The sequence below is a fragment of the Equus asinus genome, chromosome 14, assembly GCF_041296235.1.
Source record: "Equus asinus isolate D_3611 breed Donkey chromosome 14, EquAss-T2T_v2, whole genome shotgun sequence".
In the NCBI taxonomy this organism is placed as follows: Eukaryota; Metazoa; Chordata; class Mammalia; order Perissodactyla; family Equidae; genus Equus; species Equus asinus.
The window spans coordinates 9,281,015-9,307,048 of NC_091803.1; the positions used below are offsets into that span (position 1 = coordinate 9,281,015).

General features: G+C 53.6%; 1 protein-coding gene across 1 annotated transcript in view; it reads right to left on the reverse strand.

Moving 5' to 3' along the window:
- Positions 1-26,034, reverse strand: part of LOC123284083 (potassium voltage-gated channel subfamily KQT member 1-like) — a 113,187-nt gene that overhangs the window by 70,511 nt on the left and 16,642 nt on the right. Inside the window, exons 3-5 of the mRNA XM_070485386.1 lie at positions 1,380-1,506; positions 799-877; positions 359-455 (exon numbers count right to left, since the gene is read on the reverse strand). Of these exons, the coding sequence (XP_070341487.1) occupies positions 359-455; positions 799-877; positions 1,380-1,506 (303 nt within the window). The remainder of the gene's footprint in view (positions 1-358; positions 456-798; positions 878-1,379; positions 1,507-26,034) is intronic.

Sequence of the window (26,034 nt, forward strand, 5' to 3'; positions counted from 1 at the left end):
ACAGGCTCTGCTGCTGTGGCTCTCTGTCCTGCAAAGCCTTGGTGGGAGGAACGGCTAGGCCCTCTTGGAGGGGAGCAGGTGGGCCACCTCCACCCCCCCGGGGCTATTCTTGATCTGCCCAGTTCTAGATTTCTGAGCCTCCTGGACCTTTTTCCACCTTGCATTTCTGTCTTTTCATTTGCCCCATAGTCTCTTGTCCCCAGCTTGAAGGAACATCATTAGCCTGGCAGGCCAGGGATGCTGGCACCATTGGTACGGGCAGAACGGCCCGCCTGGCTTGGACTAGGCTCGGCTGAGCCCCTGCACTGCACCTGTCTGTCCCTATTCCAGGCCCCTGCACCTCCCCCGGACCACCCACCTGACGGTGGATGAAGACCACGGAGCCCAGCAGCCTCCAGGTGCCTCCCTGGCGGTCGACATGCAGCATTCTCAGGATCTGAAGGAATCGGATGCCCCTGCGAAAGAGAAGTCTCCATGCCCCGTCCAGACCACTCCACCCAGGCACCTCAAAGCCTGGCTCCGAACCTACCCACTCACCATTGTGCAACCCCCAACGCCCCTCACCCCCTTCCTCAAGCACAGGCTGAGGGCTAGGGGCAGACTGCTTCTGGGGGAGGCCCCGGGATCACCCCAGTTTACAGAAGAGCAGACTGAATCCTGGAAATGAACTAGTGCTCGTGCTGGGTCTGGAAGCCAGGCAGCCTAACTCAGCAGGGGCCCCAAGCCGGCCGCCCACCCCAGCACACCAGCCCGAAGCTCTCACCCCTCCCAGCCAGGAGAGCTGCAGCCCAGCTGTACCTGATGACTGAGGTGGCAAACACCTGCCCTTTGGAGCCCACGTAGAGAACAACCATGGAGGCCACAACCACAATGAGGTCTACGGGGGACAGTGTGACACCACCATCACCAGCCAGGCAGCTGGCTCAGGGTAAGGAGCCTGGCAGTTGGGCGGGACAGGGCCTGACAAAGGGGAGACAGAGATACCTCGGATGGGGAGACTCAGCCCTCTGTCTCGGGCACATGCAGAGCCCACTTAGCCCCAACCCCCCGGCCCCGGCTCACAGGCCACTGAGGGCAGCAGACACCAACGCCGTACTAAAGCACAGTCAAGACCCCCGCCCGTGATCAGCATCTGAGGACAGGGGACCCTGGTGTGGAGGCTGGCTCCCATGCTGGGACTTGGGATGTCACCTTGCTGGCCTTGGGGTCCTGCCCCATTATAGGCAGGGTAGCCTGGGGGTCTCTCCCTCCTCACGGGTACCCTGCTTGCTGGTGCTCATGATAGGCGCCCGCCCCACAGAGCCCCCTTCCTGGGGATGGGGCCAGCCCTTGCCTGGGAACCTCGGGGTGAAGTTTCCGTGGGGGCAGGCATGACTCACCAATGATGGAAATGCGCTTCCGGGCAAAGTGCAGCCGCCCCCAGATGCCCATGTACTTGCTGCGGCAGCCTGCTGACCAGAGGCGGACGGCGTACTCTGTCCCAAAGAACACCACCAGGACGATCTCCTGCAGGGCAAAGGGGCACGAGCTCACCACGCGGCCAGCCATGACACCTGTTCAGGCGGGGCTACTCCAGTGGGCAGGCCCCCAATGTGGGAGCCTCTGCTGAGAGACGTCGCAAGAGCAGCCGGTCAGGGTCCTGGTCTGCATTGCCCCTCCGGAGAGGCCAGCGACCCAAGCCCAGGTCCCCTGCTGGTGGACACCAGTGAGGCCTGCTTCTCTTCAGACCAGGGCTTGACCATGCCCAAGGGGACATCCATGCCAGAGCTCAGGAGCAGCTCTGGGTCTTGTGCTCTCGTCTGGCCCCAAGAAATACGACATCTGAAGCCCACGTTCTCCAGCCAGCACTCATTTAAACCACTGAGTCCCCAGAGTGCAGGCCATACATCCCAATTAGGGGGTTGGAGAACATCTGTCCTCATGGACAATCCCTCTGTCACCTCACATGGCCACCATGCCACCAGGGACACAGTGTCCACCACTTGGCAGCCTTCACTGGGGCGCAGGTGCAAGAGCTCCCTGGGGCAGGGGAGCTGGGTCACAGGAGAAAGCAGGGTCTCAGAGGGCATCACAGTCCTAAAGGGAAGGGCAGGTACAATGTCACCTGTGAAGTAATGCCCCCTAGAGGGCCTTCCCATGGCCCAGGCCTCCAGCAGAGACTGTTCCACAGATGAGCCTATAGTCACGGCACTCTGGGGAGGTGAGGGGAAGCCAGAGAGCAAGGACCAACACCTGGCTTACGATGGACAGGCAGGTGGGTGGAAGGAGAGATGGAGGAATGGAGGAAGAAAGGGATGGGTAGATGGGTCAATGAGGATGGATAGCGTAAGAATTAATTCAAAAGGAAAGTGCTGTACACCAACCAATTGGATACCCGAGACGAAATGGACAAAATCTTAGAAACACAAAACCTACCAAGACTAAATCATAAAGGAATAGACAATCTGGGGGCTGGCCCCATGGCACAGTGGTTAGGCAGCCCGAGTACGCGGGTTCAGATCCCAGGTGTGGACCTACACTACTCGTCAGCTATGCTGTGGCAGCATCCCACATATGAAGTGGAGGAAATTGGCACAGATGTTAGCTCAGGCTAATCCTCCTCAAGCAAAAAAAACAAAAAAACAATCTGAATGGACCCATAACTAATAAAGAGAATGAATCAGTAATCAAAAATCTCCCAGCAAAGAAAAGCCCAGGACCTAATGGCCTCACTGGTGAATTCTATCAAACATTTAAAGAAGAACCAATACCAATCATTCTTAAACCTTTCCCAAAAAATTGAAAAGGAGGGAACATTTCCTAACTCGTTCTATGGGGCCAGCATGACCCTGATACCAAAGCCAGACAAAGACATTACAAGAAAAGAAAACTACAGACCAATATCCATTATGAATATTGATGCAAAAATCCTTGGAGCTGGCCCCATGGCCGAGTGGTTGCGTTCGCACGCTTCACTTCGGTGGCCCAGGGTTTCGCTGGTTCGGATCCTAGGCGCGGACATGGCACCACTCATCAGGCCACGCTGAGACAGTGTCCCACATGCCACGACTACTAGTACCCACAACTAAAAAAATATACAACTATGTACTGGGGGGATTTGGGGAGAAAAAGCAGAAAAAAAAAAAAAGATTGGCAACAGTTGTGAGCTTAGGTGCCAATCTTTAAAAAATAAAAAAGTCCTCAACAAGATACTAGCAAACTCAATTCAGGACCATTTTAAAAGGAGTATACACCATGACCAAGTGAGATTTATTCCCAGAACGCAAAGAGGGTTCAACATACGAAAATCAATCAGTATAATATACCACATTAACAGAATGAAGGAAAAAAACCACATGATCTCAATTGATGCAGAAAAAGCATTTGACATAATTCAATACCCTTTCATGATAAAAAAAAAAGACCAGTAAACAAATTAGGAATAGAAAGAAATTACCTCCACATAATAAAAGCCATATATGAAAAATCCACAGTGAACATCATATCAATGGTGAAAGGCTGAAAGCTTCTCCTCTGAGGAACAAGGCTCTCACCACTTCTATCTGACATAGGACTGGAGGTTCTAGCCAGAGCAATTAGGCGAGAAAGAGAAATAAAGGCACCCAAATCGCAAAGGAAGACGTAAAATGATCTCTGTTTACAGATGATATGACCTTATGTGTAGAAAACCCTAAAGATGCCACAAAAAACCATTCAATCTAACAAATGAATTCAGCAAAGCAGGATACAATGCCAATGCACAAAAATAAGTTGCATTTCTATATCAGTCACATTGTTTCTACAAACAATAAACAATCTGAAAAAGAAATCACAAAAACCGGGGCGGCCCCATGGTGCAGCAATTAAGTTCTCACGTTCCGCTTCTGCGGCCCAGGGTCCGCTGGTTCAGATCCCGGGTGCGGACATGGCACTGCTCATCAAGCCATGCTGTGGCAGGCGTCCCACATATAAAGTAGAGGAAGATGGGCACAGATGTTGGCTCAGGGCCAGTCTTCCTCGGGGGGCGGGGAGAAATTACAAAAACAATTCTGTTTACACTAGCAACAAAAAGAATAAAATATTTATAAATTAACTAAGAAGGTGAAAGACTTGTACAATGAAAACTGAAAAATGTTGCTTAAAGACATGAAAGAAGACAAATCAGTGGAAACATATCCCATATTCATGGATTGGAAGACAGCGTTGTTCGGATGTCAACACTACCCAAAGTGATCTCAGACTCAAAGCAATTCCTCTTAAACTCAGGATGACGTGTTTTGCAGAAAAAGGAAAAAAGCCATCTTAAATTCATATGGAATTTAAGGGACTTTGAATAGCCAAAACAGAATGTGGTCCATCCACTCAGCGGCATATTACAGAGTCTTGTAAAGGAAGGTGATTCTGCCACAAGCTATGCTGTGGACGAACCTCGAGGACGTTACACTGAGTGAAATAAGCCAATCAGACCTGCTTCCAGCTCCCTGCCCTGTCCTCCCCCCGGGAGCCTGGCCCTGGCAGGGGACTTCTGCTTCCACTGGGTGACAGTGGCAGGCCCTGCTCCCACACCTGAACTCTGCCCTCCAGAGAGCCCACCATGAAGGGGTGGCCAGACACTGCTCGCTGGCTCCCAAGTGTCCTTAATTAGGATGAAATACTACTTATATCATCCAGCTTGTGTTTGGGGCAAGCTCAGCGGATAATGGGAGAAAATGTGGGAGAGTTCACCTCTTTCCTTTGCAAAAAAGCTCTCAGTTCATAATACTGAATCCATGCGGGGGGTGTGCACGGTTGGGGACACATGGGAGACGGCAGGAGAGCAAGGGAGTGTGGACACCTCAGGCTCTGTGGCCTCATGGGGAGGGGGAGCACAGGGTCCTGATCCTACCTCTGTCCTCAGCTCCGAGGGCAGCGGCCTTGGCTGGGGGCTGGCTGAGCCCACCAGAGCAGAGGCCACATTCATCTGCCGAGACCCCTCGCCCTGGGCCCAGAACTGTGCCTGCCCTGGTTGGTACTCGATATGGATCTACCGAATGAATGAAGGAATGAATGAACAGATCACCAAGCAGGCTGAGAGCTCCCTGGTAACAAAGACTTTGTCCTGTTCATTTGTTTTCCCGAGAATTGGGCCCTGACACGTCTCAGCAGGTGTGACGAGCAGATGAGCGCGGAGGTCCCAGCAGTGACAGGATGAGGATGGGGAGGGGCTGGCTTCCAGGGTTTGGCAATCATGAGAAGGGCCACAGAGCCACCAACCTCCGGGTCCCCGAAGCTGAGACATGGGCGCTGGTGTCCTTACGGAGGAGGGGTCATCTGACCACTAGTGGCCCCGAAGGGGACGAATAGCAGCCCCCGCAGAGCGGTCCCTGGAGCCTCCATCCCAGCTCTGGAGACCCAGGCGCCATGGGGCTGACAGATCACTGAGCAGCTGTTTTCTGCCTTCGGTGCCTTTGTTTATCACTTAAATACCTTCTTCAACTGCGTCCTAAGCAGGTTTGAAGCTACTTCTAACAGACCTTAGAAGAAATAATAACTCGTAGGGACCGCTGTTGACGGCTGCATGTCCCCCCAAATTATCCTGGCCTCGCACTTCAGGAGAACCAGGCTGGGAGCTGAGAGCAACCCCTGCCCTCCCGGGTCCGGCACTTTGAGACCGCGGACGCCCCTTCTGGACAGCTGAAGTGTAGGAAGAATTTAAAACAACGCAAATCCCCAAATATTGTTTGGGTCTGGAAAGCAGCTCGAGGCCCCGCCGGCCACGCGGGTGCTCCCGCATCTGAGCCCTGGGCCCAGGCCGGGCTGCGTTCATTGGGGTGGCACTGCGGGCACACTGGGAAGGGCAAGAAAACGCCCTGTTAGCATCTCGAGGCCTGAGATGGGCGAATGAATGTTTGCTCGGAGACAAGATGATCTCTTCACCGTCAGCCTGGAGCACTAGGCGGGATGGCAGTTGAGTCAAGGCCACAGCGAGGACTTTGGGACTGGGCCCCGCTCGTTGGGACCCTATAGCCCAGGCACTGCGAGGGGGCAGATGTCCCAGGCAGCCTGGCCTGTCTCCATCTCTTGGAGCCATCTGTCCACTGACCTGGGCCCCGGGAGGGCTGGCAGACTGGCCTGAGGCTCTGAATCGGCAGAATTCTTTCACAAGAGGGGCCTTGGCCACCCCGGGCTGAGGGCTGCCGCGGGGGCATTGACTGGGCTTGACCGTCCGTTTGTGGAGGCTGGGAGAGGAGCCGGGATAGGGCCTCAGCCAGCCTGTGGCACCACCCCCGATTCAGGGGACAACATCCACAGTCCAAAGTGGGCTCGTGGAACGGCAGGGCCAGCCTCCAGCCTCAGTGGTCCAGACCCAGGAAGAGGGACCCCCGGCCGCCCTCCACGCCCTGGGCTTTCTCTGCCCCGCAGGGACAGGTCTGAGGCTCACCTGCCTTTGCAAACCAGGCCCTGAGCAAGCCCTGAAATGAACTAAAGGGGCATCACAGCCCCCCAGAGACTGCCAACCACCGCCACCTCCCCCACGCTCCTGCTCAAGCCACCCCATGGCTCCCCACTGTCCACACAGTAGGGTCACGGTCTGAGGCCCCTTCCCATGGACTCAACCCAGCCCACCCTGAGAGCTTCCTACTGGCCCAAGGCACCAGCCCCCGATGCTCCTTCCCTGCCGCCCCCCAGTGTTCTGTGTCTGGGATATTCTTCTTCCGGTCCCTCCCCTCTACTTGCCCCCTCGAGGGCCTCACGCCCTTCTCAGCCCAGTTCAGGCACCCCCACCCTGTCTGCGGAACCACCACCCACCACACCTGTGGAGGCCAAGGACCTTCCTTGGCTCCCCCACTGATAACGGAGACAGCCCAGAGGCCCCTCTCGGTGAGCAGCACGTGGTGCCTGCACCGCAGCTGGTATGTGCATGGGTCAAGGATGCAGGCCGGGAGGCTGGAACATGGACGGCGCATGGCCCTGAGTCTGCCCCGCAGAGGCAAGAAGAGGGGCCGTCAGGGATCTCTGCTGAGACCACAGTCAACCAGATGGACAAAGGGACCCCTCCCGCCCTGGCCACTGTCCCTCAGACAAAGCAACGCCGCCTCCTGGCTGCAGCCAGCTTCACGGATGAGGGACTTCTGAGCCGGGCTGGGCACTGAGACTGGGGTACAAACTCAAGCATTTACCGCCTGCCAGACGCTGGTCAGACACACAGAGACAGGGACATCCAGGGTCCAAGCAGCCAACTAGCCCTCCACCCAAAGGCCTGAGTCCTTCCATGAGCTTTAGTCCAGGCTGATGCTGGGCTCCTCCTGTGTGTCCTACAACTTGTAGGCGCTCGGGTGGCTCTCAGCAGTGTTCTTTGCATGATTTAGAATTATTTTTAAAGACAGAGTTCCTAACAAACAACCCATTAAAAAATGGGTAAAGAACTTGAACAGGTGTTTTTCCAGAGAAGACATACAAAGGGTCAACAAGCCCATGAAAAGATGCCCAACATCCTCAATGTCATGAGGAAAACGCAGATCAGCCCCAGAGAAACACTGCCTCACACCCATCAGGGCGGCTCCTATCAAAAGACAAAGTAAGTGTTGGCGAGGCTGGGAGAAACTGCACCGTTGGCGGGAACGTCAAATGGTGCAGCTGCTGTGGAAAACAGTATGGAAGTTCCTCGACAAAGTAAACGTGGAACTGCCAGCTGATGCAGCAGTCCCACCTCTGGGTCTGTCCTCAAAGGAACTGAAAGATGCGTGCCCACCCATGTTCACAACAGCTCGATTCACAACAGCCACAAGGTGGAAGCAACTCAAGTGTCCATCAACAGACGGATGTGGTCCATCCACACAGCAGAATATTACACAGCCTTAAAAAGGAAGGAAATCCTGACACCTGCTACAGCACAGATGCCCCTCGAGGACACCATGCTCAGTGAAAGAAGCCAGACAGACACAAAAGAATAAATACTGTAGGATTCCATTTCTATCAGGACCCAGAGGAGTCAAATTCATAGAGACAGAAAGGAGCGTGGTGGTTTCCCAGGGCTGGGGGAGGAGAGGGGGTTTAGTTAATGGGGACAGAGTTTCAGTTTGGGAAGATGGAAAGTTCTGAAAATGGATGGTGGTGATGGTTGCACAATAATGTGAACGTGTTTAATGCCACCAAACTGTACACCTAAAAATGGTTAAGATGGTAAGTTTTACGTTCTGTGTATTTTACCACAATTTTAACAAAAAGAAAGCAGATTAGTGGTTGCCAGGGGCTGTGGGCGGGAGGAATGGGGAGTGACTGCTGACGGGTATGGTACTTCCTTTTCGGGTGATGACAAAGTTCTGGAAGGAGATAGAGGTGACGGCTGCACCACAATGTGAATTACTAATTGTCACTGAATTGTCCACCTGAAAATGGTGAATTTTATGTTACGTGTCTTTTACCACGATACAAACAAGTGCCGTGGGGCACGTGGCAGAAGCGCCAGGGCGCTCTCCGCCCGGGCCTCTGTCCTGGACCTTCAGGGCCAGCCCCGCCCCGCCTGTGGTGGGAGAGTCACCCCCAGCTGTCCTTGAGCATCTCCTTCCTAACCCTCCCCCACCAGTGTTAGCTCAGCATTGAGCGACCTAACTAAGCACAAGTAGTGGCCGCAAAGGCCACGTGGGCCCCAGCCAGCTCTCCTGAAGGGACGGCGTGGGGTGGAGTGCACGGGGATGGGGGGAAGGCAAGGGCCAGGCTCTGAATTCCCTGTCGCCTGGGTCCACGGCCAGCCTGACAGAGTGCACGTAGCGCTGCACAGAGCTCGGTGGCCCCTCCACGGAAGGCTCTGGATGCTGACGCAGAGACACTGTGGCACCATCACGCCCCATGCTCAAATCCTGCTGTTCGGCAGACACACACTAGGACCCTCCTCGAACTCGACCCAGAGAAAGCTCAGGGCCACAAACAAGGGGCACCAGTCCCACAGGCACGGCGTCCTGCGCCTGCACTCGGTGTTCTGGGGTAACGGTGGGGCAAGAGCAGATCTGCAAACCCCAAGAGTCAAGGCAAAGGTTTGCAAAAGCGGGGGCTTATCTGGGGAGCTTTCTACCCTGAGCGCACAGGGGGAAAGGTTGGCGATTACTCAAACATTTCGTAACTCTCTGTGGAAAGATCGCTCACAGGGATGGGTGAAGGTCGACAAGGCTGTCTTATCTGCGGTTGTGTTTTTATCAGCCAGCGAATCCTCATCCTGGGAAGACCGTCTAAAGCCCAATGTGTTTGGAGGGCCAGCGCTGGCGGCATCGCATGATTTAGAAGCGCTAGGCACGGCCCTGCCGTGAATTGCTCCCATGTGACAGATAGCAAGATGGCCTGAAGGCTAACGTGCTGTGCTCAGCCTGACGTTGGGTGGAAGAAATTTTTTCTGTTTTTTTTCCTAAACAACAAATAAGTCTCTTAGATCCTTATCGTTATTATTCCAGTGGTCTCTGATGTTACTGCTCCACTATCTTTATGATAAAAAATTAATTCTAAAGAGGGTGGAAGATTAACTGCAGAGGAGTAAGCACTGAGGTTTGCGGGGTGGCGGGGCTGACTGAAAGCAGGAATCAGGGTCAAGGAAAAAAGGCATGGCAGCCTCCCTGGTGGCCCTGTGGATGCCAGACATGGCAGACTTGGGACACAGCCTGGGGGACCCTTTTTAGGAGCTCCTGGTGGCCTCGAAGGCCTCCTGGGCAAGAAGGTGCCCCTGCCTTCCCCGGTGAATGGAACTTCACCAGGCGAGAGGGGGGCCCGGAGACCTGGAGGGGTGGACGTGGGGGCCACACCAGGTTACCCATCAGGGCCAGGGGTTCGGGTGACCAGGGGCAGGGGTTTGCCCTCCTGCCATAAGCCTGGCAACCCTGTGGGCCCACCATGCTCTGGGCCAGGAGGCGTCCCCAAGGCGGCTGTGGTCTCACAGCACAGAACTTGGCTGGGGGCTCCAGAACCAGCTGTCCCCCTCCACGTGGGACCCGAGAAGCCGCAGAAGGAGCGGGTCTGGGCATTCCCGGGAGGGTCAGCTGGCCAGAGAGCATGAAGCAGGCACGGGCCCCTCAAAGCACCCTTTGTTCAGGGGCCTGCCTGGGGCCAGCTGCTCCCAGCCGTGCACCCGTGGTGAGGGCTCATGGGCCTCCTGGTGACATGTGCTGGGCACAGCTGGGGCCCTCAGTGCAGGCTTGCTGCCTGGCCTACACAACACCAGCCCCCACCCCAGCAGAGCTGCCCCAGCCCGGGGGAGGCGCCACAGTGTTGCGCTGCGGAGGGGCGGGAGGAGGACAGAGGCTAGGAGGAGGCAGAGAGGCCTGAGCAGGGGCGGGTCCTGTCTGCTGGGGACCCGCTGGGGAGCTGATCCCCACCTGCCTTCCCTTAGCCGTGGGGAGCCCTCCTGCTCAGCTGCTCCCCCTTGGCCCCGAGCCCCGCTGAATGTGCAGCCCATGACACTGAAAGGGCCTGCCCCCTGCTCCCTGTGGCCCGTGGGCCAGGCCCTGCATCAGGCACCAGGAGAACAGGGAGGGGTGGCCCTACTGCCCGGGGAAGCCCCACTCCCCAACAGGACAGCGAGATACAAGATCACCAAGCCCCCAGGGTGGTGACCAGGGTCGGCCGTGCAACCCTCCAGGCCTCAGTGTCTTTGTGTGTAAAATGGGGGTGCTGGCAGCACCCACCTCCTAGGGCAGTGAGAAGGATGGAATGAGTAGAGCTCCCTCAGGCCTGTGGAAACGCCAGTGGAAGGGTCTAAAGGACAGGGTGGTATGGGATGGCCCTAAGAGAGAAGTGGGAAGGTGGGAAGGTGGGAAGGTGGGCAGGCCTGGAGGAAGGCGCCAGGCAGAGGGGTGGGGAATACCAACCCTGTTGGGGCCTGCATGCCACCCTCCCACCCCTGCAGGGGCCTAGGTCCTGCCCTGCCCAGACCTGTCTCAGGAACCCCACGCTGCCCTCCTGACCCCATATGATACACCCTAAGCCCTTCACCCCGCCATGCTGGACCCAAGCTGTGTCTTCCTGGCCTCCCCTCCCTCCTGCAGAGGCGGTGGGACTCATCCGAGCCCAGGGGACCTGCCCCCCACCCTTGGCTGTCTCCCTGAGGCCAGGGTCTGCCTATCCCACCTCAGAAGCCCAGCCCAGTGCTGAGGCCCAGCATGGCACCCGCCTGGCACTCAAAGTGCCACAGGGGAAACTGCAGGTGGATGAGACTCTAGCTCCTTCCACAGCTGCTGGAGGGGTACTAAGTTCCAGGGGGCTGAAGGGGCCCAGGAAGACCCACAGTGCCCCTAGGCTGGAGACTTCTTCCTGTATGGGTCTGGGGTCACCTGCCTGAAGTCACTGGGGCTTTGGGGTCCCCACTCCAAAGCCTCTCCCAACAGGCCAGCACCCTGAACTCCCATGAGGCCCCGTGAGTCGTAAGACCCCGAGGGACGCAGAAGCCCCCAGCCCCGAGACGAGAGCCGGGAAGGGCCAGCAGCTCAGCGTGCCAGCCCCACCTATCAAAGGCAGTCACGGGTTTCAGGGTGACCCTGGAGGCACTGGGTCCCTTGTACCCGAGAACCAGTCCCACTGGCCAGCTGTCTGGGCAGCCATTCTGCAGACCGAGCAGGAGAGGCCGGGAGGCTTGCTCCGTCGCCCTCAGGCAGCTCGAGGCCTGGCTGTAGGGCTGCCCGCTTCCCCCACCCTGGGTTTCACACTCAAGCGGCTGCCTGGGGGTGCCAGGGACGTGGGGGGGGGGTGCGCTTCAGGGGCTCCTTTTTCCTTGATGGGCCGGTGCCACCTCCTGGCTGGGGTGGGGTCCCCTGTGCCACCCCTAGCCTCACAGGAGCCACGTTCAAACGTTTTGTTACAACTCTACAGGCTTAGTGGCCAACAAGGCAGGGCCATGGGCCACCCAACTAGCAGAGAAGGCACCTTCTCCATGCACGGCTTCCCAGGGCACTCCTCCGGAGGTGCGGATGGCCTTTCAGGGAGCAAGAAAAACGCAAAGACGCCCCTTGAGCAAACCCTCCCTGCAGCTGAAACTCAGGCCACCCCGCTCCCTGGAGCCTCTGGAGCTCCCCTCAGGCCTCCCGCCCCCCCCAACACCCCCAGGCCCCTCCATCCGCAGTTCTGCAAGTAACTGCAAACTCCTAACACCTGTCACCCGCCTGTCCCCCCCAGCACTGCAAAAGGGCCTGAGCCCCATGGGAATGCGTTTTGTGGGGAGACGGGGAGGGGATAAGCCAAGACAAGAGACTCGGACCACACGGCAGCTCGAGCACATTCTCCAGCCCCTTATCATCAAGGCCAAATCCTTCCCAGGATCGCAGGCTTCTGGCCCCAGCCTCGGCATAAAGGCTGCCCACCCACGGTGGGGAGGAGAGCTGGGCCCCTCGGTAATTTTAATTTCATATGGACTGCCGGTGCTGTACCAAGGCCGACTAGAGTTACATGAGATGCGGGGTTTAATGAGGTGCCTCCAGCCCTGGGACCCAGCTTGCTGCAGCAGACGGCGAGCCAACGCCTTGGGGGTGCAAGCGCTACCCACTTCCTCCCCACCTGGGGGTTCCCAAGGTCAGGAGGTGGACACGGGCTTGGCAGCCACCGACACCTGGCCGGGGAGGAGGAGGCAGATGCGGCCAGGGAGAGGGCCCGCGGGCCGACAGCTCCCTCCCAGGCCGGGGCTTATCAGCAGATGCTGACGAGGCAAAGACTACATGGGCCCCAGATACCGCCAGAGCACCTGGCAAAGGGCTGGCGTCCAGGAGGCATTTGACAGATATATGCCTGTGTGTGTTTATGCAACAGATAATGTATATATTTTATCTCACTATTCGCTTTTAACAAGCAAATTTCAGCCTATGTGGGAGACAACACATGCAAACACAAGGAAGTTGCTAGCAAGCAACAAGGTCAAAAAGCAGCAGGGAAATTACAAGTGTCCAGGCGGGGTGGGGGCGGGGGCAGGTCCCAAGACCACTTTCCCACCACGCAGAGGGGTCCACTTTCCATAACTCTCTGTGTAGCCTGCACACTCCGTGGTCATCTCCTCTTCCTGAGGGCGATTTACAAGAGCATTGTTTAATTTCCGAATAGTTATTAAGCCTTTTTTGTAACCTCATAATTATTTATTTCCGATTGTATTAGGTTTTGATCATGGCCAGCTACATCTCAATTTTTCGAAGTGTGCTGGGTTTTTTTACAGCCACATAAAACAATTGGTTTTATAAACGTTCCATGGGCATAGGAGATAAAACATCTTTGTTATCACAATCCTTAGTTACAGTGCTGGTTTTAAAACGTGGTCCTGAGATTCCTTACCACTCCCCACACTGCATCTCGGCTCCAGGAATGCTAGACCAAAAGACAATGGCAAAATGACGCTGCCCAGTCTCCAGGCCTGTCCACTGCCTGTCTCCTGAAACCAGATGTGAGGAGGCCATGTGGCCCTGGAGAGACCTTAGGGAAGAGTACTTTGCCACTAGGTGGGTCCGCCATCCTGGAAGTGGAGCCTGCAGCCCCAGCTGACACTAGGCAGAGCAGAGATGAACGGTCCATCCAGAGCCTGCCCACAGTGCCGGTCAGTGAGCCCCTTGTGATGGTGTCTGAAGGTGCCAGATTAGAGAATGCTTATTATGAGGCTTTAGATAATAGAGACAGTTCAGATTACTGTTAGGATCTGGAATTGCTCACAATTACAATATGTAACTATCCGTGTCCTCATTCAGATTGTGTCTGCTACAATTGTCCTAATCTGAGGGAGGTGCATTCACATCTCCAGAGATGATTACATTTAACCCATTTTTTCTTGAATTTCCAATAACTTTCACTTTACATTTTTTGTAATGTTGTTTGATGCATAAAAGTTTACAATTACGTCTCCTCTAGAAATGGGATTGTCTCAGTGCCAACAAGAACACTGTCCATCCCACTTTTGTTTTTCCTTTGGTCTGCACTTGCTTCACAATTCTTTGGCTAACCTTTTATTTTTCAGCTGTCCAGTATCAGTCTGATTGACCAAATTCCTCTGATCAATGTATTTGTTAAAAATAAAAATCCTCCTAACTGTCTTCTGCCTTTTAATAGAGGAATTCAGGCCATTCACATTTAGTGTAAAATTGGATAAGTCTGATTTGATTATTTTCATCTTCCTTGGTATTTGCTATTTTACTTGGTTGTTTCTTTCATTTTCCTTATAGTTGCAAAGTTGATTGACGTATTATCCATTCCCTTCTTATTCATAAATCTGGAAGTTTCACTGAATTCTTCCATGCCACCACTGTGATCCTTCAGATCTTTAAACTTCAGTTCCTTCAAACCTGCTCTGATCTAAAAATGGTTTTCACTGCAGAGTTTCCCCTACAGTTTTCTCCCCAGTATGACAGGAATTTGTGTACGACTTCATTTGCTCCCTCTCCCTTCACCCGCATCAATGGCTCTGTGGGTGAATAAAGCAATCTCCAACATCGCCTTTACAGACTTCATGAAACACTGCACCTTTTGCAAGAATGCTAACGTCACTTTGCAATCAACCAGCATCCCATGGTGAGACACAGCCGGAGGGGATGGAGCAGGGAGCAGGGTGCAGCAGTTCAGGTCTTTGGGACAAGACCGATGATAGGAGATGACGTCATTAGGGGATGTTTGCACGCCCTGATGGTTCTGCTGTCCCTGCTGCCTGTAACCACAGGCATGTGACAATCACGAGAGCTGGATGGATCTGCCAGGCTTCAGAATCTCAAAAACTCTGGAAACTCAAGGTCAAGTTATTTGATTTTGCTTCCACATTTCAAGAGATGAAACTCTTCACTCACCTGCACTTAGGCGTGTGGAAACATCTTTCTTCCAAACAAATAAAAACAAGGAAAAATACCCATCCTTTCTTCCTTCATTTATTCATCCTGTACCCAGCATGGTGACCCCTCGTCCCCCAAAACTTCTGGGCCAGCTTCCAATGCTGGGAACACCAGAGCCCAATCATTTGTCCATCTAGCCGCACCTACCAGGTGCCAGGCCTCCTGCATGCCAGGCCCTCCTGTGTGGGGTGCATACTTAATGCTAACTCCAGGGCCTGTGACAGACAGCATCCCGGACCCAGGCCCACGGCCACTTCTGTGAGCCAGGGGGGAAGAGTGCCCTACTCAGCACAGCCCTGCCAGGAACCTGGACCTCCAGCCACTCCCAAGGCCACCTTCCTCCTGAGGACCCTGCATTGCAGGTCCTGCCCTCAGGGAAAGAGCAGACGAGGCCGTAGCAGCAACTCTGTCCACATAGCCTCCTTTCTGTCCCCCACTGACCACCCCTTTCCTGCCTCGGGCCTTCATTTTTGCAGTTCTCTCTGCCCCTCAGACCCCTTCTCTCCCCTCGGGGCCAGCTCCACCACCACCTCACAGGGTCTGCTGGTCCATCCCCAGCCACCAGCGTTCTCTACCACTGAGTTCCCTTATTTTCTTTGTGGTGCTCATCAGTATTGGAAGCTACCTCGTTTTCCAGCTCACAGGACCACCATCCCCACATCCAATGGAATGCAAGGCCTGAGCCCAGGGACTTCTCCTGTCTTGCTCCAGCTGAGTCCCTGGCTCCGAGCACAGCGCCAAACCCGGGGCCTTGGGCCATTAGTACAATAGGTAACAAGAGTCACCAAGGGCCACTCACCTCTCACTATAGAACAGGGCAGATCAGAATGATCCCCATATCGCTTGCTCCACAAGCCCGCCCCCCTCCCCACGCCTTGGGCACCGTTCAGGGTCCATGTGTGTCGTCCGCCCGCCAAATTCATATCTTCAAGTCCTGACCCCCAGCACCTCAGAATGTGGCCTTATTTGGAAATAGGGTCACTGCAGATGGCATTAGTTAAGATGTGGTCACTAGAGTGGGCCCCTAATCCACTATGACTGCTGTCCTTATAAACAGGGGACATTTGAATAGACACAAACCCAGGGAGAATGCCATGTTTGGATGGAGCACTGGGGTGATGATGCCACAAGCCAAGGCATGCCACTGATCAGCAGAGAACCCCAGAAGCTGGGGAAGACGCCTGGGCCAAATGTTCCCCCATGGCCCCCAGAGGGGCCAGACCTACCTACACCTTGACCTCAGACTTCTGGCCTGAAGGGTTGCACTGGTGCTCGGGGGCTCCAGGTTGTCACCAAGGTGAAGCCAAGGGCTAGACAAGGGTACCTGGGGATGTCCAGACCACAGGCCCCAAAGGTTTCTCCTGGGAAGGCGTCCCACAAGCCTTGGAGAGACAGGGCCCTCCTTTTTCCTTGCAGGGGAACATCGGCCTGCCCCTTCCCCACTCCATGGAAAAATCTGGACTCTGAAGAGAGAACTCAAAATGCTGGAGGCAGCATTCCAGGCTGATGGCCAATAGAATCCAAGGCCCAGGGACAGGAGAAGGTGGATGTCGGGGGAGGGGCATCCAGGGCTCTGAACCCGTTGAAAAGGCAGGTGGGGGCTTTCCAGAAAGCAGGTCCTGACACCCTCGAGCCCCACTGTGTGGCCTCAGAGCCTCACGCACACAGGAGTGGCCCGGACTGGCCACCCTGCAATTAGTGGTGGAGGAGCGGGAGGCCCAGAGAGCACCCGTGCCCGCTGCAGACACCAGGAGCCGCCCAGCAGCCAGCTTTACACGTATTTAAAGCAAATCCTCCGTCTTCCCCAGGCAGGGCTATTTCCATCTATAGGCTGGTAAATGGGGTTTATTTTCAGCGCAGGAACCCCACTGCTGAGGGCTGTTAACCTCAAGGAAGTGCCAGCCCTATGATCGCCACCCCACGGCCAGGATGGGGAAAGGAGGGCGGAAGGGAGACGGTATTTTTATCTGCCGAGAGCCCAAGCTTCCAAAAATGTCTTATTTAAGAATTTACCCAGAACTAGAAGTTAACCAAACCAAAAGAGACTTGGGGATGAAAACCCCTTCTAAGGACCTGGCTGACACGCCGAGAGGGCTCTGCCCGCCGGTGGCTGGAGCGGCATTGGCTGTGGCAGGGGCTCGAGGGCGGGAGGCGGCCGCGTGCGCGGGGCGCGTGTGCGCGGGGCGTGCGGCCCGCTCCTGCGTGCTCACTGCCAGCCACCTCGCTCCCGCTCTACACAGCTAGAGATCTTCATGACAGGCGGTGAATTTAAACAGCTTTTTTTCTTTTCTTTCAGGAATGTTTTAAGGGATTGAGAGGACATTGTGCACAGATTTTGCTGTTTTAAGAGCTAATATGTGAACAGCTTCAGAAGGATGTATGTTGTTTTAGGGCTGAAGTTTACAGAGGAAAAGTGTGGGACGAAAGCAAACCTGCCGTGGGCCGGAGGGCCACCTACTTGAATTTCATCCCTTGGAGAGGGGCTGCCTTCCCGGGGGGCGAACCTGGAAGGAAACAACGAAAGCCTGATCTTTGGCCCCCCAGGCCCCCCGACGGTGTCTTGTCACCAGAGTGCTGTGGAGGGGATGTCAGCTGCACAGTGAGCAGCAGAGGGGCCTGGGAAGGGCCTGAGCAGTTCTGGGGCCAAAGGCTGCCAGCCCGTGTCCCCTGTGAGGAGGGTCCCCTGCATTTGGAGGGCTGGGTGCAGATGCTGCAAACCCCACAGTCCCCAAACTGTCCGGGAACGACGTCCCAGCACAAGATGGTCTTGTTTCCACCTCAGGGCTGGGGCCGTGCCTCCTCGGGAACAAACACCTTCCAAGACAGACACGCGGAAGTGATCTGAGAAGGAAGATAACCCGACTAATGAGAGAAATTGAATTTCCAATGAAAAACTTTCCCACAGAGAAAACTCCAAGCTTGATAGCTTCACATCCTATCAAACACTGAAGGAAGAAATCGGCAATTCCACACTGACTCGTCCTGAACCAGGAAGAAGGGACGCTCCCCCACACAGTCTACCTAATGCCTAAAGAAAAGATGCCGTGAGCAGACAAACCACAGACAATGTCCCCTGTGAACACAGATGCAAAAATTCTATACTAAATTTTAGCAAATCAAATCCAACAATATGTATTTTTTTAAATGCATCATGACCGAGTGGGCTTTATATTAAGAATGTAGGGTTCGTTTACTATTTGAAAGTCAATGAGTGTAGTTCACCATATTAACAAAGTAAGAAAGGAAAACACACATAATTATCTCAATAGATGCAGCACAAGTGACAGAGTCCCACAGCCTCGCTCGATACACACTCTATTCCCAGCAAACTAGGAAGAGAACTTCCTCAGGAGATAAAGGGTGCTCCTAAAACATCACACTTATTGATGAGACCCCAAATGTCTCCCCTAAGATCAGAAATGAGAGGAGCACGAGCGCTCACTCCTCGCTGCTAACTGTCAGCGTGGACGTCCCAGCCAGCGAGGCGGGCAAGAACCGGAGATCAAAAGCACAGAGATTGAGAAGGAAAAGATAAAACTGGCTGTGTTTGGGACAACATAATCATCTCCACAGAAAATCCCAAAGAATCTCCTCAACATCCAGAACGAATGTTAGCAAAGCCACAGGATACAAGGTCGACATACCAGCAACAAATAATCCAAAAGCAAAAATAAGGAAACTATACCATTTCCACAGCGCCAAACCCACGAAATATTTAGTAACGACTCTCACAAATTACGTGCTCTGAGAACCACAAAACACTGCTGAGTGAGATTTTAAAATATCTGAATAAGCACAGAGATATACGGTGTCCCTGGACCAGAAAACTCTATTAGTAAGACGTGTGTGATGTCTAAATTCACCTACCCTTTCACCACAGTGCTAGTCAAAATTCCAGCAGGATTTTTTGGTAGAAATTAACAAATTGATTCTAAGATTTACATGGAAATGCAAAGGACCTAGGATTGCCAACATACTTTTGAAAATGAGCAAAATTGAGGGATTAACACAGCCTGATTTCAAGGCTTACTATAAAAGCCACATTAATCAAGACAGTGTGGAAGTGGCAGAACAGATTACAAAGCCTAGAAATAGAGCCACGCACATGGTCAACTGATTTTCATCAAAGGTGTCAAACTAATTCAATGGAAAAAAGGTGCTGGAACAATTGGATAACCACATGCAAAAAAGATTTAACCTCGATCCATACCTGTCACCATATATAAAATTAAACCTGAAATGGATCACAGATCTAAACACAAAATGTAAAATGATGAAATTTCTACAGAAAACATAGAAGGAAAATCTTTGCAACCTCGGATTAGGCAAATATTTCTTAGACAGAACACAAAAAGCATGAACCTTAAAGAAAAAAAACACTCCGAAAAACTGGACTTCATCAAAGTTAAAAACTTCTGCTCTCTTGAAAGATACTGTTAAGAAAAAGCAAAGAGAAGCCACGGCTTGGGAAAAAAATATTTGCAAAACATAAATCTGATCATCGAAATCTATTATCTAGACATATCTAGAATACATAAACAACTCTCACAACTCAGTAATAAGACAAACGACAATTACTAAGATGGGCAAAAAGTGAACAGACGCTTCGTCAAAGATGTACAAATGGCAAACAAGCACAGGAAAAGATGCGCAACGTCATTAGTCACTAGGGAAACGCAATTAAAACCACAGAGAGACGCGGCCACACGCCTCTGGACTGGCTAAAATGTACAAGTCAGGCAAGATTAAGTGGTGGTGAGAATGTGGAACAACCAAAACCATCCTCCAGAGATGGGAGGAATGGACGGAACCGTGGAAAACAGTTTGCAGGTTCTTAGAAAGGTCAACACGCATCGACCACATCATCCAGCTGTCCCACTCCTGGGGACTTACCCAAGAGAAATGAAGACACATGACTACTCAAAAACCTGTATGCAATAATCAGAGCAGCTTTAATCATAACAGCTGAACACTGAAAACAGCTCAAATGTCCATCAGCCTGTGACTAGATAAACAAACTGTGGTACATTTTATCCTTTCCAATTAAAAGGAAACAAAGTACTGAACGCAAGCCACAACATGGATGAAGCTCAAATGCATTCTGCTAAGTGAAAGAAGCCAGACACAGAGGCTACATAGTGCAGGATGCCTTTCCTGTGATGTTCTGGAAAAGGCAAAACTACGGGGACAGGAAACATCCGTGATTACCACGTGCTGGGGACGCGGGGGCTGGGGGAGCTGCCAAGGGGCACTGAGGCATTTCTGGGGGTGACGGGAGTGCTCCAGGTCTTGATCGCAGTGGTGGCTATACAACTGCAAACATTCGCCGGGACTCACGGAACGGCACACCTAAAGAGGGGCGATTCCCCTGGGCGAGATTCAGACTGCCGTAAAACCAGATCGAAAATAAGAAGTCAGAAAAACCATCAAACCAACCTAAGAGATGGATGAGCATATGGATCATTTTTTTTTTTTAAAGTTAACATATGAAAAGGAAAGATAAGCTAAATCAAAGAGCTGGTTTGGGGAGATTTTATATAAAAAATCCCTGAGTCAGAAATCAGCCCCTGTCTGCCCAGAGTGGACGCCTGGCCCTCCCAGACCCCGAGCTCTGCACGGCCTGCCTCTCCCTGCTGACTGCAGTCCTGGGCCTCCAGGTGTCAAACGCTCCCTGTCGTTGGGGACGTACGCTGCTGCACCCTGCTCATCCCCCAAGAGGTCTCCCCCACCAGCTGTTGTCTTCAGTGTTCCCCCTCCGGGAATGAGGGCAGCATGCTGTCCCTCGAGTCTTCTTGGCCACCTGGCTGTCCAGTCCCCCTCTCACATCGTGGCGCACACGGGAGATGCTCAGGAAATTGGTGCTGACGAAGCCTGAAGTCTGGCTAAAGTCTGAACCTCATGCCTGGGACCCCAACTCTATTTGCAGCCTGGTTCTGGGCTGAGTCCAGGGATGCCCGCCACCCACCCTGCAGCCAAGGGAGCCCGTCAAGGCCAGCTCCCCCTTTAAGGCTCCTTCCAGAAGCCCTGACCACCCCTACCCAGAAAGCTGTCTCCATCAGCCTCAGACTCGCTGCCCAAGCTCCATCTGCCCTGGGGGGACCTGGGCTCATGTGTTGGTTTGGGTCCTCTGGCACTCTGACCTGGGGAAGTGTATCCCAGGCCCCTGTGCGCCAGGCACCCAGCTCACATCAGGGTCCTTCCAGCGCCTCTGCCCCCACGCATGCTGCGAGCTGCTCAGTGGGGAATGTGCAGAGCGCTGGGCCTCCTGTGGCCTTCAGAGTATGTAGGCTTCTTCCGCCTTCTGCCCACACCACTTAATCCCCAGAGCAACCTAATGAGGGGCAGGGGGTGACAGTGAGGGTACCCCAGATAGAAGAAGTCCAACTGTGGCATCATGAGCTCTTCCCCTGTGAAGACCCCCAACACCATGACCGAAAAGGTCCCCTCTGGGTGGGCCCCAACTGCCTGAAAGTTAGCAAGGGCAACAGGCCGAGGGGGAAGAGTGGGCCTCCCGGGATGGGAGAGGCCAGCTGTAGCCAGGGGGAAAAGGAGGAACGCGCGGTGAAGGCCAGATCGCAGGGAGGCCACATCTGGGAGGCGGGGCTGGTGGAGCCGAGCAGGGACCCTGCCTCGAGAGCCTTTGTGGGTCACAGGGAGGGGTACGGGGGTCCTTCACAGCCGTGGGAAGCTTCCAGGGGGTTCTAAACAAGGCAGGGACCGAATCTGATTCGTCTTTTGAAGAGGCCTGTCCTGGTCGCCACGTCATGGGTGTTGGTGCAGCTGGGCCAAAGGAGGGAACAAGGTGGGCGGCCAGCATGCTCTGGACAAGGGGGAGCAGAGCCCAGAGCAGGGACAGAGTGAAGCGCAGGTCAGAGGGTCTGATCTCTGACCCCTACACAGCCAAGCCCAGACCTGTTCCCAGGAGGACTCAGGGGACACCCTCATCATAGGGATGCTCAGTGCAAGCACAGCCCAGTTCACAGTCAAGGAGCGTGAGCACTCACGGGAAAGAGCAAGAAAAGTCACAGCTTCGGGCCACATAACCACAGACAGGTAGGGCCCAATCTGCCTCTGAGACAGGGACCTGGGCCCAGGGCCCCCAGCTTTTAGATGGCTCCCGGGGACATCAGCTGGCAGCCCAGGCCTTTGGCCCAGGGAATCCCCACAGGCCAGGCCCGAGCCTGCAGTGAGGGCCATGTGATGGGACAGCATGGCGCCCCTCGAGCTGTGCGCAGGGACCCCAGGGAGGAGCACGTGGCTCCTGGCTCCTCCCCACGCTAAGGTCTGAGCCAGCAGCCTCATTTCGCCAAGGCTGAAGCCAGCAGCTGTCTGCTTTTGCTGATTCTAGAGATAGTAAAAAGAGCAGTGGGGGGCCGGCCCAGTGGCATAGTGGTTAAGCTCGTGCACTCCACTTCGGCAGCCTGGAGTTCACAGTTTCAGATCCCGGGCGCGGACCTACACACCACTTGTCAGCCCATGCTGGGGCAGGCGTCCCATATAAAACAGAGGAAGATCGGCACAGATGTTAGCTCAGGGCCAATCTTCCTCACTGAAAAAAAAGAGCGGTGGTGGTTGGGGCTCAGAGAGGAAGGGATGAGTAGAGAATATTGAGGAGGGGCACAGAGGATCCTCAGGGCGTTGAAACTGCTTTGTGTGATCCTGTACACACCATTCCACATTTGTCAAAACCCACCGAGTATATAATCCCACTAGTGACCCCCAAGGCGAGCCTTGGACTTGAGTTCTTAGCACTGCCTCAGGTTGGTTCGTCAACTGTAACAGACGCCAGCACTAACGCAAGAGGTTAATAACGGGGGACCCTGAGCAGATTGGGGAGCTATATGAGAACTCTCTGTACTTCCTACTCAATTTTCCTGCAAACCTAAAAATGCTATAAAAAGTAATCTATTCATTTAAAAATTTTGACTTAAAAATGGAGTTCTATTGGCACAGACCACGCCCACTTGCGTCCACACAGTGTCTGGCCCTCTCGCTCTACACCAGTGGAGCTGGGAGCCATGTGTGGCCTGAGAGCCTGAGACAGTGACCTTGGGCCCCCAACAGAGATGCTTGCCGACCCCAGTCTGTGCCACCGCTGGGACGCACGGCGAGTGACACCACGCTCACATTCCGGTTCCAGTCTGTCCCTCCCCAGGCCTGAGGGAAGTCAGCCCCCTGCATCCTAACCAGAAAGTGGCACCAGGGTCCCCCCCTGACACCCCATAGAGTGGAGACAGAGGCACATGTGGGTGGCACAGCAGGCAGCGGGCCAAGGCCCCTCGATTCCATCGCACAGAAGGCACAGCCAGGCCCGCAGAGGGGCCTTGCTACCGCCTAGAGCTGGCCATCTGCTGTCACTCATGTCTGTTGCCTGCCAGGTGTCCCAGACCAGCCTGTGGGAGCCTGGCCACCACACAGATCACCTCTTGTTCTCATCCTGGGCACTCAGGGGGCAAGAGAGCCCACTCTCGGGGCCATGTGGACAGACGACAGGCCCCCAGGAGCAGTTCCTGGAAAAGCAGACAGCCCAGAGCCCTCCAGAAATGGGACCCACTGTGGCCAGGTCAGTGGGCACCACTTGGTCTCCATCAGGGTCCACCACACCCAGCCCAGCATCACGGATGGGGGACAGGGTGGTGCCGGCCCACCCTGAAGCCTCTCACAGCCTCTTGGGAACCAGCTGCCCCATCCTGGAACTGGCAACTGAGATGTCCCCTCGCCCAGGGTACAAGGGCTCAGGACATGGGTCGGACCCTGGGAGCCTCACACCAGCATCTGAGCAAACTGGTAAGCGGTGATAGAAGAGGGCACCCATGGAAGAGAGCAAGGTGTGGGTGGGGAGGGGGCAGAAAGATGGGGTGAGGGTGAGAGAACCAGCAGCTTCCGGCCAGTTCAGGCTTCACCTGCACCCAGGGCTGTTGCGACCCGGCCAAAGGGCAGAGGAGGGGCAGAGGGTCCTTGTGCCTGCCATTTCAGGGACTGGCCACCACACACACACATATCGCTGAACATACAGACAAATGTGTGTGTGTGCACACAGACAAGCTCTCACGTACATGCCGGCACGGGCCAAGCTGCCTGTGATGCAGCTGGATGACCTCACCTTGAAGTGGGTCATCGTGCTCCTCCTCCCCACACAGCTGCAAACCCTTCTTTAGAAATGTTGTCCCCAAGGGATTTGTAAACTCCAGAAACGTCTTCGCAGAATTCAGCCATTTGCAGACACGTACCCGTGACCCCCCAGGACGTCAGGGTGCCCCACTGCACCCACAAGGCTGAGAAAGGGCATGTGAACTGCCACTGAAAATTCTCAGCTATACAGAGATTTTCCTTTGTTTGTTCAATATGAAGTCTTTTAAAGAGACCTAAGAATACAGCAAATGACACGACAAAAAAAATGTGTGTTCCAACCCCACCCCTGCTTTATTTTTCTCCATTTCGCTACACTCGGTGCAGACATTTTTGAAGAAATAAAATGCATCAGAATCAGTAAGAGCCTTCTCTGACCCATCTCCCCAGAAGGAGCCATTATTTGGGGGTGTAAATGCTTTCTACCCATGTTTCTACGCTTGCAAGATGTGCCATCAAATAAAAACACGTGTCCACGGGACATCCAGGGCCGAGCCACCGTCCTCCATCACCAGTCGACAGCACAGCTGCCTCCCCGCTGCTGCCCACCCCTGCTCGGCCTGTCCCCCACCCATCAGAGGAGAGGCACTGCCTGAGCCCCCGCATCATCACAGAGTCAAAGCCGTGTCCATAGCAGCCCCGAGGCCCCGCGCACCAGGCCCTGCCCTCACCCTCCCACCCTGCTCTGGGCCCCTCTTGACCCCTTCCACACACGCCATGCACACACTTGCTCAGGGTCTTGATGCGTGCTATCCCCTCTGCGCCGAAGTATCTGCAAGACTCGGTCCTTCACCTTCACACTGACACCACAGTCACCTGCTCAGCGAGGCCAACTACGACCCCTAGCCTGAGGACGCCCCTCCACCACCCACATCACTTAGCACTTGTCACCCTCTGAGTACTCAGCTGTGCATCCTGGGTTTGTGCCGCCTGAAACTCATAGAAGAGGAAAGTGGAATAAGCTCGTTGTTTGCAGCACAGGACAAGGTGGGACTTGGGGCATATTGATACAAACCAATAAGCCAGGCAGTGAAGGGTTAAGTGAGAAGATAAGCATTACAGGAATCTTAAAAGGTGTAAGTACAAAGTAACTATTAGAACAAAAGGACAAGACTTCCTCAATATCAACACATTTTTAAAGAGCAAAGAATACATATCCTGTAGCGAAAACTCCCACAGCAAGGATGACAAATTACACAATTATAAAAGACCATGACAGAGGCGAGACCAAGAACACTGGTCAGGTTAATAAACGCAAAGGAGCTTAACTTATCTTTTAAGAGAAAAATATTTTAATTTGACTCACAAAATAAGACAACGATATGCTCCACAGAGAAACAAAGTTTAAATAGAAAGACACAAATAAGTTAAAAGTAAAATGAATGAAAAAGATATACCATACTAACACTAAGGAAAGGAATTTGAAGTGGCTATATTAACATCAGACAAAGCAGATTTCAGAGCAAAGAATATTACCGGAGATAAAGAAGGCCATTTCATAATGATAACTGGGTCAATTCATCCAGAGGACATTAACAATCCTAAATATTAATGCACCGAATAACAAAGCTTCAAAATACATCGAGCAAAGACTACAAGAACTGGAAGAACAAAAAGACAGATCCACAATTACGACTGGAGATTTTGATGCTCCTCTCTCAATAATCGACAGAACAAGTAGAAAACCAGCAAGGGGACAAGAGCCTGGACGACACCATCAACCACAGTGACCTAACTGGCATTTACAGAACAGTCCTACCAACAACAACAGACTACACACTCTTTTCAACTGGAAAATGGAATATTTACAAAGAGAAACCATATGCTGGGCCATAAAACAAGTGTCAATAAATTTTAAAAGATGCAAATCATATTAAGCATTATCTCTGACCACCTGGGAATTAAGGTAGAAATCAATAACAGGAAGGTATCTTGAAGATCTCCAAATGTTTAGAAAGTAATACACAACTAAATAACTCCTGCATCAAAGGAGAAATCAAAAAGGAAATTAGAAAACATTTTGAATGGAATGAAAATCACATGAAACACTAAAATCTGTGGGATGTGACTAACGTGGTCTTTAGAAACAAAGGTATGCCACCAAACACCGAGAGCAGAA